The sequence below is a fragment of the Mastigoproctus giganteus genome, chromosome 3 (assembly GCF_048544385.1).
Source record: "Mastigoproctus giganteus isolate SK-2022 chromosome 3, ASM4854438v1, whole genome shotgun sequence".
Lineage (NCBI taxonomy): Eukaryota > Metazoa > Arthropoda > Arachnida > Uropygi > Thelyphonidae > Mastigoproctus > Mastigoproctus giganteus.
The window spans coordinates 136,640,118-136,658,631 of record NC_143577.1 but is presented as its reverse complement, the minus strand read 5'-3'; the positions used below and the strand labels follow the sequence as shown (position 1 = coordinate 136,658,631).

The 18,514-nt window shown below is 37.6% G+C and overlaps 1 protein-coding gene across 1 annotated transcript in view; it reads left to right on the top strand.

Moving 5' to 3' along the window:
- The window catches only part of LOC150088284 (aminopeptidase N-like), a 488,751-nt gene that overhangs the window by 406,704 nt on the left and 63,533 nt on the right, over positions 1 to 18,514 (top strand). The window contains exon 15 of the mRNA XM_090369447.1: positions 14,242 to 14,321. Coding sequence (XP_090225573.1) covers positions 14,242 to 14,321 — 80 coding nt within the window. The remainder of the gene's footprint in view (positions 1 to 14,241; positions 14,322 to 18,514) is intronic.

Below are 18,514 nucleotides of genomic sequence, written 5' to 3'. Positions count from 1 at the left end.
CGCAAAATAGTATGTTAGTACTGGGGCTGTGTAAGTATTTATGGCTGTAACCATGTTGCTACCATTCTGCTTTGAATTTAGCAAACCTCTCATCTCAGTCTCTGATGGTATTTCTCAGTAATAGGACATTGTTTTAATTGTGTTCTCATTGCCTACATTATCCCTAAATATTTGTAGGTCTCTCCTTCTGTAATGGCTGCAATCTCTTCACTTGTGTTCAATCCACAGTTTCATCCTCCTCGATGTCGTTTTTGGAATCCATGGATCATGCATTTCTCTAGGCCAAATTGCATCCAGACATCAGTGCTGAACTTTTCAGTGATCTTGCGTAGCTGTTGGAGTTATTTCTAGTTTGCAGTATACAGTTTTATTGTATCCATGTACATCATCTACAGTACATGGATACAATAAAACTGTAGAGTGCGAAAGGATGTACAGATTCTTCTTCCCTTCTTCGGAGGAATATCCATATCTGTGTTTGAAATCTCAGGAAATTAGGGGTTTTAGGGGGTTTAGGAGCATCGGCGACTAAGGCGTTATTGCTCCATGTACAGTATACTATGTGTAAATTGTATGTGTTCTGTGGTCGATTTTCTGTTTGCTGGACGTAAAACTCGAGTTTTCTGGGGGAAACCATGTTGCTGTTGCGTCAGACCGACTAACTCAGCCACGTTATGAAAAGGCCAATAAACGTTCCTCACAGCATCGACAGGACTCGAACTCGTGTCTTTTCGGCCAGGTGTGGGGAGGACGGAAGTATATCAGTATCGGGTTGACTTTATAGATCTCCATTGTCTCTATTAGACAGCTAACGAGCATGCAGCCGAAGGTCTTGCGGTAGTCGATGGTAGGTGCTTCTTGTAGGCTTGCTCCATAATTTCCATGTCAATCGTCAATTGCTCCTATCATATGCGGGTGATCTAATGCTTGTTATACATGGTAATTCGCGTTTTTCATTGGAAAGGACTGCCGGTAACATCATGAATGATCGGTGTTCTTGGTCCGTTATGAATAAACTTACCATTTCTCCTGACAAGACTTAATCTTCTTTATCTTAAGGACACCCTAACGTTTTCAGGCATCCGACTCTTAAATGTTTTGGTCGCTCTCTCTCCCTGGTTGATTGACATAAATTTTTGGCTAATATTCTTTGATTGCTAGTTAAATTTACAGAAACATGTCTTGCGCCTTCATGATAAAATACTCAGATATACTTCTATGCTTTTCTGTCTGTCGCATCAATCCTGTCATATAAACCACCTTAACTTTCGTATTTTGTACAGAGTCGTGTTTATTCTCATTTGTGTCTATGGTACTGGCTCCTGGTTTTGGTATAGTAAGAAGCTTTTTAGGCGAGAGAACTCTCCTCTATCCGAAGACGTTGTGCTCATAATGATGAGTCGTTCCTGTCCCACTGTCTCGACAGCTGTGCTACAGATTTTAAATGGTTGCCTACCTCTGGACATTCAAATTGCTTATCGAGGTTTTTGCTATTATCTTATCTTAAGATTTATTAAGAGATAAGATAAGATAAGAATCTTATCTTATCTTATCTCTTATCCTATCTTATCTTATCTTATTTCTGTTGACTTTTTTAGATATAACTGTTCATATCCGCTCCGATCCTAAAACCGAAAAAATTCCTTACTGGAACCTAATTCAACTCAGGCAAGATCGGTGGTCTTCTTCTTCCAAAGGTATGATCACAAGAAAGTTTAGTCCATCTGTGTCCTTTGCCTTACAAAAGTCTATTCTAAAATGGTTCAGTCCGAATCTTCATACTCTTTCTTCTTACTGGTCATGGTTCCTTTCGCGCTAAACTTTCTGTGTTTAACCAGTCTGATTATCCCCTCTGTAACTGTGGCAGCCCAGAAAGCTGTCGGGATGTTCTTTTTCACCTGTCCATACTTCTGTCTTTTCCCTCCAGTCTTCTGTCTTTTCCCTCCAGCCTTCAGTCTTTCTCCCCCACTCTCTCTCTCTCTCTCTCTCTCTCTGTGCATCACAGTGTACGCTCCACACGACAAAAACTTAAATAAACTTCCAAATTATAATAGCCAAATCGTGCATCAATTCCGAAATTTAACCTCATTAGCGAACCACCCCTTAAAATCGCGTTATTTTATTTTTATTTATTTATTTTTTTCTAGGCCCTAGCTACTGAAATCTCAGGAAATTAGGTGGCAGGGCCTGCCAGAGTAAATAATTATGCTGGGTGTACCTGGTCTGCCTCCACGGACCTGAGTGTGCTGAAAGCTGCTAAATGGCCAGAGGAACAACGATACACAACACAATACTTCCGAATCCCATACACTTTTAAATCTCTGGCCTTAACAGTGATCTGTTACACCCACAAAGAAAACCACGCGGAGATGGGGGAAACCCCTGGTGCCGTTCGACACGAACACACTTTACACTTACACTTGTACATATTACTTGGCTTGCTCAAATTCGCCTGCGTCGAGCAGAGCAGGCAAATCGACCGGAGAACACACGCAATTTATAAACACAATACACATGGGTAGTTGAACTGACTTTCTTAATGACCCTAGAATAATAGTTATTGAGGTGGTATGTCTGCGCGGTAGCACAGTGGTATCGTCACCATCCTCCCTGCACCGCCTGGAAAAGGCTCGGGTTCCAATCCTGTTGATGACGCGAGGAACTTTTATGGCTGCTCGCTATTCTGGTTCCGTTGTGTCCGTATTCGTTGTTCTTTATGGTTGGTCGCTCACATCTTGCTATCTACACCTCAGGCGTAGATAGCAGGATTTTCCTCACGAAAAACTTGGCATTTTTCGTCCAGCAAAGAAGGCAAATCGGCCAGAGAACACAAGCAATTTACAGACACGATAAGAAGGAACTTTCTAGGTGACCCCAGTATAATAGTTTAGTCTTATTGTGTGATATGTGACTTTCCGCCTGATTCTGTTAGATCTGTTCTTCAGTTTAGTGTGGCTCTTTTTGGGGTACATTCCCTTCAGTTCTTCTAGGACTTTCTTTCACTTTTCTCTTATTGTGGATATCACGGTGTTGTCGGTTTACATTTCGCACAATCCTGCTTGATTTTTTTTTTCCAAAATTGCAGGTGCTACGAGATTTTCTTTACGTGTGTCCGTCTCTTATCTGCTAATCACTGACCTGAACAGTTGGAGACCATACCAACCACTTGGTGTTAGTTTTGTCGTGTTCATTGTCATGTCTGTCTCTTGCTTTGTTACATCATAGTATGCTCGCATTATAGTTGTATTCATTTCGATGCTCCAACTCCATGCGTTGTCTTCTTTTTTTTCCTGGTTGGTCATTAGCACAGTTTCCCAAGGAGCACTTTCGGTTGATTGGACTGGGTAGTCTTTGCCCTTCTGTTATGGTAGCCATATGGAAGACAGCGCCACCAGACAGTCTCCCGCTCAACGGTCGTTGGCGGGAGACTGTCTGGGTCATTTCGATCCAACGCCTGTGCCTAAGATCTGCAAGCGAGTGACTTTATCCTGCTCCACACTCGATGCAGCATGTTCAGTATTTCTACTTTTCATCTTTATCCAGCTATGGAGGGGCACCTGTTTCAGCTTTGGATTTTGTATCCAGTGGTGGGTGGTATTTATGGACCAGATGGTGCCACTCTCTGCCTCAGCAGGCACTTCGACCTTGAAGGTAATCTGATGAAGGACTTTCGCGATTTTTTTATGTGAAAAAAATTTTCTCCTCACCTACTAAATTTCGGAATAAAGTAAAACCAATTTGTCATGGTTTTGGGAAATGGAAATTACGTCATTCGTCTGAATTTCCGCAATGATCGACAAACTGGAAATGACGATTTTATGATAAGTCATTTCTGTTTCGCAAAATCGTGGTGAATTCCGAGGAGAAGAAAGAGGCGTCAATGACGGAAACGACGCCATTTATTCATTTCCGGTTTTCCGATTTGATCGCGAAACCGGAAATCACGATTTTGTATGGAAAGGACGATTTTGCGACATGCTATTATGCAAAATCACTTTTCGACACGATTTTTTTCGATTTGAAGCACCATTCATGCGACAAGGCATGAGCGATGCTTCAAATCGACATGTCTGTCGTTTATCCGGCTTTATTTTCTTTTAAAACGTGAATGTATGTTTGTGAGTTTGAAACGTGATGCTGCCCGAAGCCTCGCTAGCGGAGACAGACACTAATTTGTCGATCATTGAGATGGCGTCTTCTTTGTTCTCGCCCAAAGGATCTTTGGGAGCGTTATTTAGCCACAGCAAAATGTGCGCGTGTGGACTACCGCAATGTTGAAATTCTATGCGCTTGAAAAAGTTGATTATGTAAAATTTACCAAACAAGCTATAACGTTTCGACTGTAATAGGTTCACAATTACATCCACAATCTTCTTGAAGTATATGGCAAAAGTTACAGCGTCTTCGTTCACTAGCGTTGTCTACTACACGAAGTCCATGTCACTCGTATCGCCCTCACTAATATCGGGCCCCTTATTTTGTAACTTGTACAATAGCTGAAGCAAGTCAGGCCAACCAATTTCATTGGCACTCAGAGTCATGAACATTGTAGATTTAGCGAGCTGTCTAATCATAGCGAATAAAAAAATATGCTATTAGGGTCCTCTGTAAATGATTACATGAACCCATATATTTATTTTGTCTGTAAATTGCGTCTGTTCTCTGGTCGATTTGCCAGTTTGCTGGACGAAAATACTCCAGTTTCTGGGTAAAAAAAAAAAAAAAAATGGGAAGGCCAGAGATTTAAAAGGATCTGGATATTATATAAGTGTAGTGTTGGTTGAGCCCAGTAGTAGGTCCAGTTGGAATTGGTCTTTGGAAGGCAAAATTGTTTTCGATACCGCTTGTTAATGTATTCTTTGGAAATACATTAATGTTAATGTATTTCCAAATTTTATTAATGTGAATTTGCTAGCGGGTTAGTTTTGTATCTTTACATATGTATCTGAAAGCCACCATCAAAGAGTCTCTCGTTCTCCATCTCATTTATCTTCATTGCTACGTAAAGGAGATGACATGGAGTAATACTGCGTCGGTCAGATCGTGTGAACTTGCTCGTTGCCATCATGAACGGAGTCACACGTAAATTTCTATTTGAACGTTCTGAATTGTCTAAGATAAATGCTGGGAAAGGACAGTTCCTCTGTGTGCTCATCAAATCTAAACTGTGCGGTACGTCAGATTTTCCTGGGGCGATATCTAAGATATTTGTCGTCGCTCCACAACAACATTTTCTGTTAGGCGATGAGACTTTCCTCGATTGGAACCGCTTCGCTCTTTAGCCAAATTAATTTCCATGTGACTATTATCAATGAATAATTGATCTATTGTGATTTGATAAAATCTATAGAGAGGCGTGTCGACCAAATATTGAAGCTAAGCTTTAACTACTTGCTTCCTTACTAACCCGATCAAATAGCTGGATTTGTGCATTTTCTTGCGTTTTATATACACAAATAAGACGCCTGAGACATGCATGCGGATAATACAGCATTCTGGGCCAGGTGATCAATGTGCCTGGTTCAGTCAATCTTTCTTGGCAAGTGACGTAAATAAGCCTCTCTGTCACTAAATCCATCTTAGCTAAATGCGATGGAATTTCTGGGTAGACAAAGCCGCTCGATTTAAACAGCCCTGGAATGGTTTGTTCTTAAGTGACCCTCTACAGCTATTAGGCTGCAAAGGTTCACTTAAGGATCTCGTCGACGTCAACATTGGGAAATGCAGTGCGCATCAATGGTGCATCTTTAGCAGCTGGTTTCTTTGTGTCGTTTTTGAACCATTAGACGATCGAAAAGGTAGCATACAGAACCGAAACCATTTTTCATAATTATCCTTTCAAACTCTCGATGCGCGTTCTTATATAAATAGTAGTTGGTGTAAAGAAAAGAAATTTGGTCATTTAAAGTCATCTGCTCCGCAATTGGAGAAATGTTCCGTTGTACATAAGTAATACTCTATTATTATTATCGGTTAGATGGAGCGGCATTGCTCGATGAAAGTACTGCTAAATCGAACACTTGATTTTCTGTTTGTCTTTTACGCAATCTCGATAGCCTGTATTTCTCGCGATTTTTTGCACGTAAGCGCATATAGAACAGTAGACCCAGGCGGTTTCATCTTGCTTGGGGACGGGCACCAGGCGCAGTTGCCCAGGTGTTCGGTGCTCCCTGGTGGCGAAGTGGCCAAGCGTTTCTGCACCGACACAGAAAAAAGAAAGGTGGAGATGGGATACTGCCTTGGAGCCACATGGTCGTCCAACACCTCGCCGGCGGTTCGTAGGTTCTCCTCCCTAGGACCACTTTCGGCTGACCGCGAGTATCCCACCAACCGTACCGTTTCGGATATGCTCTGACCCAGTCGTCTGGCCATTACAATTTGGCCCTTGTCAAACTTGCTTAAGTCCGCTGCCTTTCCCATCTGACGAACGAGAGTAACACTGATTAACGGAGCTCAGTATCAGGTGTTTTTTATACCGTGTCCCGACCCGCGCACGTGCCGTAGTTCACTTGCAGTTGCTTCGATTAGCATAACTGCTCGCTGGTCATAATGTTTTGGCTCATCGGTGTGTATATATATATATATATATAATTTTTTTTTTTTTTTTTACCTATTTTAGGATGCTTTTTTTTGTACACAGGCAGAGTAGCCATGATGGTAGCTGCCCACTGTTTTGTAAAAAAATAAAATAAAATAAAAAGAAAGAAAGAAATTACAGGTGTCGTTTAGCAACATTTTTGAAGTAGTAAATAACAAACAGACAAAAAATTCGTTTGAAGTTCGTTTTCATTGCAACATTTCAGTGCAACCTTCTTATTTGTATTACTACGGCTATTGTATTATGAATTAGTACATTTGTATTGGTATTAGTACAGCAATTTGTCTCAGTTTCATAGAAAAGCCTATGCAGCAGATTCAGTAAAAGCTGCGCCCATTGAGATTTCTCGGTCCATAAGAGAAACCACAAGTTGTTACTGATAAAATCATTTGTATAAATCGTGATGTCAATCAAATATAAACCAGCAAATCATTGTAATAAAATAGTTTATTGTTAATGTTAAATACGGGTAATAGTTGCGTTCTTTGTTAATATAATTAATTGTAAACTCCTCTCCTCTGACCTAGTAGCAGTAGTGCGGGAGTATACACGAGAACGTTTCTTTTCTTTTTTTTTTTTAATGCAGCTCCACTTCTAGAAGGCAAAATGGGGGTACTCTAACCTTATGACATTCCTAATGGACATATTAACAATTAAATTATTGTAAATGTTTTTAATTTTAACAAACATAATTTGACAAAAAATATTTCCTTCTTTTCCGTTGTACTTGTCATAAGAATCGCAATGGAAATATATTTTAAATAATGTATAATTTTCATGATGTCGCAGATAAATACTGGTGTTAATTTAGTATCGCTGTTATTTGGATACAAGTATTTCACACATAAACTACGTTCGTGTATAATTTTATATTCTTTTAGCGGCATAGTATATCAAGGACTGGCAATTGGGAAATAATTAGCATTTATACCTGCGTGGAGTGTAATCTGCCTTTAATTTTCTAGAATTACAGATTATTCTCAGAAGTTTTAGTGGTACTTTCTGTACCACTTCTTCAGTGACGCTAATTTCATAATTTTATAACCTTAAATTATAAATTTATAACCTCTTCAAGCTTTACTAGTTGCACAGGACAAAACTAGTTTATTTATCATTTATTATTTATTCCGGAAGTGTTATTTCTATCCACGTGTTTTTGTTTTCTGGGGTATTCCTTCCTTGAGTATTTTCCCCGGGATTCATATAATTCACAAGAGTATGTTATATTAACTTGATTAGAGGAACTTTATTAAAATTTTATTTATATTTTATTTTGTTATAAAACAATATTATTATTATTATTATTATTATTATTATTTTAATATCTCAGTGGAAATTTAATTTGTTAAGTTCATTTTTGACTAAACGTTTTCTTAAAATGGTATGATGTTATTTATTTGTTTTATTTATATTTTTTTTCCAAAAATGGTGTCATCTATTCCATCTGATCAACAATTACATATTGAATGACAAATGAGTTTTGTTAATTTATGTAGCACTGAAAGCATTTCTTTTTCTTTCTTTCTTTCTTTCTTTCTTTTTTTTAAATAAAAGTTAATGCCGTCGGCCGGGTGGTTATCTGGCATCCATCCATCAGGAAATCTTGCTCATAGAACCGAAACATTTTAAAGAATCATATATACATGTATATATGATTAAATATATGTTTATATCATATATACTGTGTATATATATTACTGCCATAAATACTGTCACAAAAGTAAGACTCCCTTAAAAACAGAAAATGATATCACAGAGCTGTATGTTTTGCATCATGTGTAGTCCTAACCAGTGGTGGGATTCAAATAATTTAACAACCGGTTCGCTGCCCTAATGACCGTTCTAAGTATAAAAAAACTATATACCGAAAGGTAGTTTATTATTTCATGCAGTTAATACTTAAATAAGAACAATAAAAGAGATCCACAAAACTAGATTATGTTATAAGAAAGAGTTTTAAAATATTAATGAAAAAATATTAAATAATACCTGACAAAAAACAATAAAACTGTTATTTAAGATATTTCCATATTGCTTCTTGATTGGTGCCCTCGCTTGCAATTTTCTTCGCTTTTATCCGAACATCATCGGCTGAGTGATTTATCCTTAACCACTGTAGGAGTAGGATCCCATTCCTTTAGAGAGTCTGCGCGGGTAGCACAGTGGTATCGTCACCGTCCTCCCCACACCGGTTGAAAAAGGCCTGGGTTCGAATCCCCTCGATGACGCGAGGAACTTTAATGGGCTTTTTTCACTCCGTGGCTGAGTTAGTTGGTCTCAGGCATAGATAGCAAGGTTTTTCTCTCCAGTAACTGGGGTTTTTTCGTCCAGCAAAACAGGCAAATCAACCATAGAGCACACGCAATTTACAGACACAAATACGGGTTAATGTATTTCATTACGGGCAACCCTAAAATAATAATAATAAAATAATTCCTTTAGAGATAGGCCGATTAGACTAATAGTCATTGTGTTTGACATATTAGAAACAGTTAGGCGACTTCTCTTCTCTGAACATATTATGTTCATCTTTTAAAAACCCCTTTCCGCTTCTGCCGAACTTACAGCAATTGTTCTGACAATATTTTTAGCTCTTTGAACACTTTCAGGAATCGCATAATTCTGGGAATTTTTTAAAACGTTTTCCAAGAAATCTCGATAATCATTAATATCAATTTGGTAATTAAAAATGTCATTAAATACGAGCAATTGTTCTTCAGCTGCTTTCCATGGAACTAGTACTTCTTCAATATTCCAGTAACCTGGCTCCAAAAAATTGAGAAATTGTAATTTATTCCTATCTTGAAATTGGCTACAACTTGCTTTTAAATATTCACAATCCATTAGTCTTTTTTTTCAAATTCGTTACGATGTTTTCTAAAAGTCTTTCCCGAGGAAGCCCGAGACAAATCGATAATTTTCTACAAATTTTATATTTTTGAAGATTTCTGAAGTAATTAATTCATCAACTTTTTTTTCGTATGTACCCTTTTCCTTTCCAAGCATTTCAAATGCTTTAATAGATCTTATAATGAGTTTTTCAGCCTTTATTATGTCTATATTTCTTGCTTGCAGTGCATTTGAAAGAAGAGAAATTTCGTGTAAAATATCAATCATCAATGCCAAATCAGTTATAAAATATATATTTTCAAAACGGACAGCCATACTTAAGTACTTTTTATTTGAATAAAAATAGTGATGTAGCGCTAGATAAGCGCGCCACACAGCTAGGGTTGACCTTAAACTACAGGCAGCCCATCTTGGTCCCAAAACTCTACCAATCTTTATAATTTCAATTCCAAGTTGTTCGGATATTTTGGAAAGTTCAATTTGGTTCTTATTGGATTGATGAAAAATAGTATATATCTTATCAATAAATATTTTAAAATGATTTACTTGCTTTGTTTACTTTATCGAATCATCTAAAACAAGATGGAGGCGATGATTTCAACAGTGCCATATTATTATGTTTGGAAACTTTTTTGCAATCCTAGTGCTCACTCCAGATTTTCTCCAAAGCATAACGCTGGCACCATCGGAGCAAAATCCTATTAAATTTTTTTCTAGATAGTTCTTAGTAAGCCCAACATTATTTAAACTTTCCATAACTGAAGAACATATTGTATCTGCATATTGTTTTTCCAATTCAACTAGTTCAACGAAAATTGTTGGTGATGTAACTGAATCCAAGGCAAATTCTAATACAACAAATTCTGATTTTGGTTTCTTATTGAAAAAAATCTGTCAAACTCTGTTGTCTTTTCATCCTTTTAAGGGCTACTGCAAAAAAAATTTTAAATGTTTTATTTTAATATATTATAGAGCAGGAGCGGATATGTGCCAATATATTTGAATATTTTTACTGGTTCTGTCCACGTGTGGTCATATCATAAACTTTTTTATAAACAAAGCACTATGCTTATACCATTGATAAACATCAGTCAGAACATACATTTTCTTCATTTTATCGATATTAAACGAAAATTTCTTGCTGAATTAATAAATGGCATAGAATACAAGGCGCCCACCTTAGAGAGAACACTGATCACAAGTGCCATTTTAACAACCGGTTCGCCGAACTCAACAAAAACTTAGGTATCGGTTCTGCCGAACCGGTGCGAACCGGCTGAATCCCACCACTGGTCCTAACGTATAGTTTTCTTTAACAGGTATAATCAACTAGTAAAGGAAGCCAGTGGAATGGAATGGGGAGATAAAGAAAGTAGGACTGTCATAGGTCTTCATAAGACAGGACATGATGCACCTACAATTTTCAAACTTCTGAAACCACTTGGAATAAGCCGAAGGTTTGTCTACAGGACAATTGAGAGGTACAATGAACAACAGAGAATTGATGACAGGCCCTGGTCCGGTCGCCCAAGAACTGTGAGGACCCCTGCAGCTATCAAGGCCGTGGAGAACAGAATTCGTAGGAATCCCCTACGAAAACAAAAAATCATGTCCAGAGAAATGGGAATCTCACCAAGATCGATGTCACGCATAATCAGAAGTGATCTAGGGATGAGTGCCTACCTCATGAGAACAGGACAGTCCCTAACTCCAGCGCTGATGGAACGGAGGCAAAAATGATCAGAGGCACTGCAGCGTCATAAGCACTGTACGCGAATGGTAAACATCGATAAATACTCTTCACAGATGAAACGATTTTTACTATTGAGGATAGTTACAACCGTCAAAATGACAAGGTGTATGCCCATAGCTCTGCAGAGGCATGTCAGGCCGTTAAAACGGGGTCATCATCCAGCGTCAGTGATGGTTTTGTGGGGAATCTACGAAAGTGTAACAAAGATGCATTTTTTGTTCAGGGGGTTAAAACCAGTGCAAGGGTGTACGCGAATGATATTCTGGAGCCGCATGTGAGACCCCTCAATCAGATTCTCTTCAATGCCCAGCACTGGTTCTTCCAACAGGACTCAGCACCTGCCTACAGGGCAAAGATCACCCAATCATGGCTGACAGAGAATGTGCCTGAGTTATTCAAGCATGACGAATGGCCTCCTGCCAGCCCAGATCTTAATCTACTTGATTACCGTTTGTGAGCTGTTTTGGAAGAGATGGTCTATGGTAAAAGGCATGTCACATTGGAGAGCCTGAAGAAATCACTGGAGCATGCTATGGACAATTTTCTCCCTGGATGCTATGCGTACTTCTATTGATGAATGGTCGGAACGTTTGAGGTCTTGTGTAAAAAAAAGGGGGGAGGGGCATTTTGAATGAGTGTTGTGTTACTTCATTTGTTTGGTGTTCAAGAATAAACCCACAGAGTTTTGAGTTCCTGTGTCTTTTTATTTTGTGGCTACATGCAGTAACGCATGTGACAGTGTTTACGGCAGTACTGTGTGTATATATATATATATATATATATATATATATATATATATATTATATATATATATTTTATTATATATAATATATATATATATATATATATATATATATATATATATAATATATATATATTATATATATATATTATATATATTATATATAGATATATATATATATATCTAGTTTTCGCCTCTTCATGCTATACGCTAATAATACCAGAGGGCGCGCCATTATTATTTTGGCTTAGTTTGGGCCTATTATAATGAATCTACAACTAATTACATGTCAGTAAGAGGGCGCTGACATCCACTATTATCTTCATATATAAATTAACACGTGCACTACAACGTGGTTTTTTCTTGTTTCGTCATCGAGATAGGTCTACTATCTATGCACCAAGTACCACGATGTAAGTAAGTGATTAGGAACTAGCCTTTCCTGTCTTCCTTCGCTTCCTTGATTTTATCTAATTTATATTTTATCCAAATTTGCCATGTTATGTTATGCTATTGAAATACCAGGATCTCTTACTATAAGGGACGGGTAGTTACGCGCCCGGTATAATCCGACGTACAATTGCAATATTGCTTCTCCTCTACTTTTATCTATGTGCTGTCTTTTTCTATTCTTCTTACCTCATGATCTATTAGAGTAATTCGAGGGGGATTGAGGTACTATCCCTGTTCTTAAACCCTTTTTCCGTTCTCCTTTTTTAGCTTTAGCTACTGTACCACCCATTAATATGATACTATTGGTTCTCAATTGCCTCTACTTTTCGTTGTGTTTTAGCTATCGGTCGGGCTAAAGTCATCTAGCCTGTTAACTACCACAAATTTCCACCTATTGTTAACTACCACAAAATTCCTTTGTTTAACTTTAACCTAAACCTTCCACCCCAATGATATCTTTTATCACCATTCGGCAATGTTTAACAGGCAGATGATATCAGAAACTGATAGCTCAGTTAATTATAGGAGGACACATTGAAAGGGTTAGCCCTTGAAAAAGTCCCTTTCATTGTGTTACTATCTCCTATAATTAACATACCATACTTATTTATGTTATTTTCTACCTTTATGATTTATCTATTATATTATATTATCTTCTCTACTTTATTCTATTTATATGTATCCTTTCCAGGTTTGAACTAAGGACCAGTAATGGCTAGTATAGCGTTCTGTTGCCACTAACTTATTATTACTAATTATTACCTGCTATATATATATATATATATATATATATAAGAAAGAAAGAATAGTTACAGCAGTCCAGTTGCAGAGAGGCTGAATTAAATAATTAAGAATTACAAAAAATGCATTAAATAAAAATATTAATATTTAACAAAGCAAAATTAAATTAACTTGATTTATTTAAAAAGTTGAAAAATGCTGTTTACATTTCGTCAGAAATGACCAGTATCAGTACTGAGCCCGTGCTTCTCTCCCAATTGCAGCCATTAAAGCATTGATTACTTGAGCGAGTGTATTTATAATGTCTGTCCGTAATCCAGAGATACATCGAATGGCTGTTAGACGTATAAGTCCAACGGGTATCTCACAATCCCCACTCGGATAACTGGAATTTTACTGTAATTGGTCTGCTCAGTTTATTATCAGACTCATGGTTGTAAAAGAAATCCGATTTCCAAAAACAGCACTTAATCCCATACTACTTTCCTCTACCTTTTCTAACTATACACTGTCATTTGCGTCCTTCCTGGTTTTATTTATTTATTTTTTTAATTATTTTTTTAATAAATTTGAATTCCGGATACATAATCAGTTTTCTTCGTCTTTGACTGAACAGCACGTTGGTAGTATACATTTGAGTGTAAATGCTGTGTCAAATGGGGCATTTAATTGCGATTTACCTTATATGTGGCTACAGTGATGTCAAATGAACAAATAAAAATTCTCCAAAATCTTTCTCTAATTTTCCCCTGCACTGATTAACAGAAGAGGCAACCCCCACCCCTTCCTCCAAATCATAGCAATTTCCTTTCGAGGTGGTGAGTGCAGTTGACTTGTTTTCTCCGTTTCCTTTGCAACTTACCCTTCTGTTATGGGACATGGATTAAATAGGGATTATCGGACGAAACTACATATGCCCCATAAGAATAAAAGTGTGATTTGTAAGAAAGATCTCACTGAAATTCTCATTGTTAAGGATAGGGATTTTGTTCTCTGATGGCTTTTGATAGCGTAAACTTAATAAATTGATAGATAGTTGGATAATTTCCAATATAACTCTGTAACAGTTTTATCTCATAATGAAACCTTTGATTATATTGTTAGCTTTATATTCTGAAGCAGTTACTACCCCTCTATAACAAAATGGGATGGACCGAAGAGAGCGGAGAGTCTATACTGCAGCAGTAAGTATCAGTGTTTTAGATGAACTAAATGTTTTTATTTGTTTTTAGTATATGCACCGAAGCATCTGAGGTCGTGAGGTGTGAGTGAATTATGTTCGTCAATTAATGAGTCTTTGGCGACCTTGCATTACGGAGAAGTAAAATTATATAACTCTTGTCCGAGACCACCTAACACAGAAAGGCCCTTAAAAATTTCTGTCGTCTCGGAGGAATTAGAACCATGCCTGGAGTAGAATTGGAATATAACCATTAAGTTAATAAATAGGGAGAGATCTTTAATAATATAATTTTTTTCAAGTTCATTAATAATATAACTTGTTTCAAAATCCTGGGAAAATAATTAATTGAGATATCCACTTTCTAAGATAACCGAGGGAAGGTAGCTCACACTCAACGTATGCCTACACGACCTTTGTACTGAAAATTTTCAAAGAAACAGCAATTGCTGTGGTGCCACTAGTCCAATGAATCCTCTTCTTTAAAGAGTATAGATGTTCTGGAATGAAAATCTGTGACAAAATATGTTAAACTTTACATTCGAGTCACCATTTCTTCCCGTTCAAACCAGAAACAAAATGGCTTCATCTTAAAGAACAGGGAAAATGAAGATATACCATAAATTCCTGTATTTCTGGAGACATTTATTACATAAATGTCTCACAGTTGATATAAAAAATAATAATATTTATTACTTAAACTGTGACCAAACTGGGTTTGCTATTTAGTGTATCGGCGTGATATTGTGGAGGAATTTCGTCATGAATTGCCTCAGCATTGCTCAATTTTAAATAAAAGTCACTGCGCCAACGCAGAAATATATTACTCTTTATTTAAAGTACTGTATATTGTTTTAATGGCGAGACAATTCCAAAAGTTTCATCGCATACTGGCCTAGGACTAACGTGGGACGAACACTTAAATTTCAATGATCACTTCCTCAAGACAAAGAAGGCTGCTCGTAGGCTGCCACAACATCAAATTGATTTGTCAGTACATCGATAGGTGTCTCACTGCGATACCTCTATATGCCTCTGAAATCTGGTCCTCCGCACCTGCCTCTCAGTGTAACAGATTTCTGATGATGGAATACCGGATTCTGCGATGGCTGAACCGTCTGGGAAGGAACTCGTTCACCATCTCCAAATCTATTCTTCTAATCAATCTAGGCATGACCCCTTGGAAATTTACTGTTCTCAAAAAAAATATATATAAATAAAAATCTGTCCACATTTCGTAAGCTGCTAACCTGCCAGATCGATGCCCCATTGATGGAACACATTATTTCACTCCTAAAAGCAAGGAACAGAAACCATCAGAGCCGGCACCGTCCACTTAGCATGTAGCTCACTAACCTGGACTCCTTAAAAGGAATGTTCCCGTGTAACATGATCGAACACTTCAACAACTTCTTCATAGATCCAAATAAGTTCGGAGAAAATAAATTTTTTAAAAGCCAAATTATGGACCATATCTGGACCAAATCACAAGAACTACTATAAATCTGACTTTTAAGACTAAGCAAATTGTAATGAAAACGATAGAAGAAATTATGTCAAGTTGTATATATAATTACAATGTTTTAAAATTAATCGTTGCTTGATATTAAGTAAATATAATTTTCTAATTAATGTCGTTGTTTTAAATATCGAAAATTTGTATAAAATTGTATGCTGTATATAAAAAAAATATATTTGTACACTCTCCTAGCCCACTGGCTGCTCAAGGTGAGAACCTGAGGTGAATAAACAGATAATAATAATAATAATAATAATAATAATAATAATAATAATGCATGGGTCACAAGGACAATGTTGACTAACAACCGCCAACACCACCCGAAATCTTCCGTAGAGAGACTGACAATTGCCCGGAAAGAAGAAGGAAGGGGCCTGATAGATCTCATTGAGCAACAGAAGACAGCGATCGTTAACCTGAAGGATTACTTCCAGAAACACACAGCAGCATTCCACCAGGACATAAGGAAGGTAGACAAGCGGTATATCCCACTCAACCTAAGCGAGGAGCCTCCCCCCAACTAGGAGGTACGAAGGAAGCTAGAAAGATGGGTACAGAAGACATTCCATGGAAGACACTACAATGATCTCCATCAAGATCACATAGATAAAATTGTTTCCAATGCATGGACGCTCTTCCCCGAGACTGACGAATTCATGCTCGCCATCGAAGACCATGTAATCAACATCAGGAAGTATAGAAAATGCATCGCCAAGGAGCCCGGAGTGTTATATGACACATGTCGACGATGGCACCTGGCCTCAGAAACGATCCAACACATCACCGAGGGATGCAAGATGATCACCCAGACTGAGTATACTCATACACACGACCAGATAGCCAGGATAATACATCAGAAGCTAGAAAGGAAATACCAGTTGATCGAAGAAAGTGTACCGTACTACAAGTACCAACCCCAGGTAGTACTAGAGACCCCAATCTACAAGCTGTACTGGGACCGCACCATAATAACGGATAGGATAATCTCACACAGCAGACCGGACAAAACCCTTGTGGACAAGAAGGAAAAGGCTACCTATCTGATTGACATAGCGGTACCCAATACTGGCAACCTGCAGAAAACCCATGGGGGAAAAATCAGGAAGTACACGAAACTAAGACAGGAGATCAAAGAGTTGTGGCATGTGAACAAGTAACGACCATCCCGATTATCGTGTCAACCACAGGTATGGTGCCAAAGATCCTACATAACAGCCGAGCAGCAATAGGTCTTCTAGTAGACACCTACAAGGAATTCCAGAAAGGCGAAATCCTGAACACCTGTAGGATAGTCAGAGAGTTCCTCGACCAACAGTAACACCAGACATAACAACAACCACCCTGTGTACTTGGTAGTAATACCCGTCACGAGGTGGAACCCCCAATCAAGGAGAAATAATATATAAGAACAACAACAATAATAATATGCCATTGCCCAGACCGGGGTTTTAATTTAGGGATAAGAAAGAACTCTAAATCTCTAAAAATGTCTCTGATAGGCAGTGGTCGAAAGCAAAGATTTGTAGAGAGAGAGAGAGAGAGAGAGAGAGAGAGAGAGAGAGAGAGAGAGAGAGAGAGAGAGAGAGAGAGAGAGAGAGAGAGAGAGAGAGAGAGAGAGAGAGAGAGAGAGAGAGAGAGAGACCTGATCGAAAGGGAAGTGGCCAAAGAGCAAACCATCAAACTCTCAACCTCAACTTATCTCAGGGTTGACAAGTCGAACCAGACTCGGATTTCAGACCGTTTTTGGGATCTTATCTGTGGGCAATTGCATCTGAAGTTAGGAATAGCTCAATTACAAGATATATCCGAAATATGAGAGTTACCCGATGGTGCAATAAGCGAAGAAGACAGAAAATCAGGACAAAACCTTCTAGCTATAAAAGCTATAAAGTCACGTACATGTTAAGCATAGATGCGAGACCTGAGTCTAGGCAGTGGCATACACTTGAAATAAAAGCAACATACTTCTACACTGTAACGGTGTGTTTTATTAGAGTTGTGCAATACCAAGGCAAGCAAATCGTGCCAAAATGTCTCCGCAGTATGAGATCTATGCACCAAGTAAAAAACTCCAATTTCGCGTATAGGCTACATACAAAAAGAGGCTGTACTCGACGTGTACAAAGACTTGACAACTGTTTTGCTCTGAACGCAATTATGGTCATATTACTGTATAATAATAATAAATTAATTATAATATTAATAAAATTCGAAAATAAAATAATTGTTAAATAATATGGAGTTAGAGGACAGGATGCTCCCCGTCATTATATTTAATATCCAATTTTCTTATTGTTTTAATGCACGCACATACAGAACTCCCGTCACAATAAGTTGCCCACGTATTGTATATATATTTTTTTCAAAGAAATAACACCTTTTAAAGATTAATCTGCCATTCATTTAGAAGATGAAACAATAAACACGAGGGAGATTAATTAAACTTACCTTATGGTGATGTAATTACATTGGCAAAACTTAAAACAAACTTTTAAATTTTCGAATATTGTTAACTAATTTTAAATATATATATTTTTAATTGCTAACATTGTTATCTACTTTTAAACAAATTCTTTAAATGCCGCACAAATTCAGAGAAACTCTGTGAAGGCTGAGTTTGTTCTGCTGTGAGCACTACGGCCATTGCATTAACAAAATAATTTAAATCCAACTAGCCG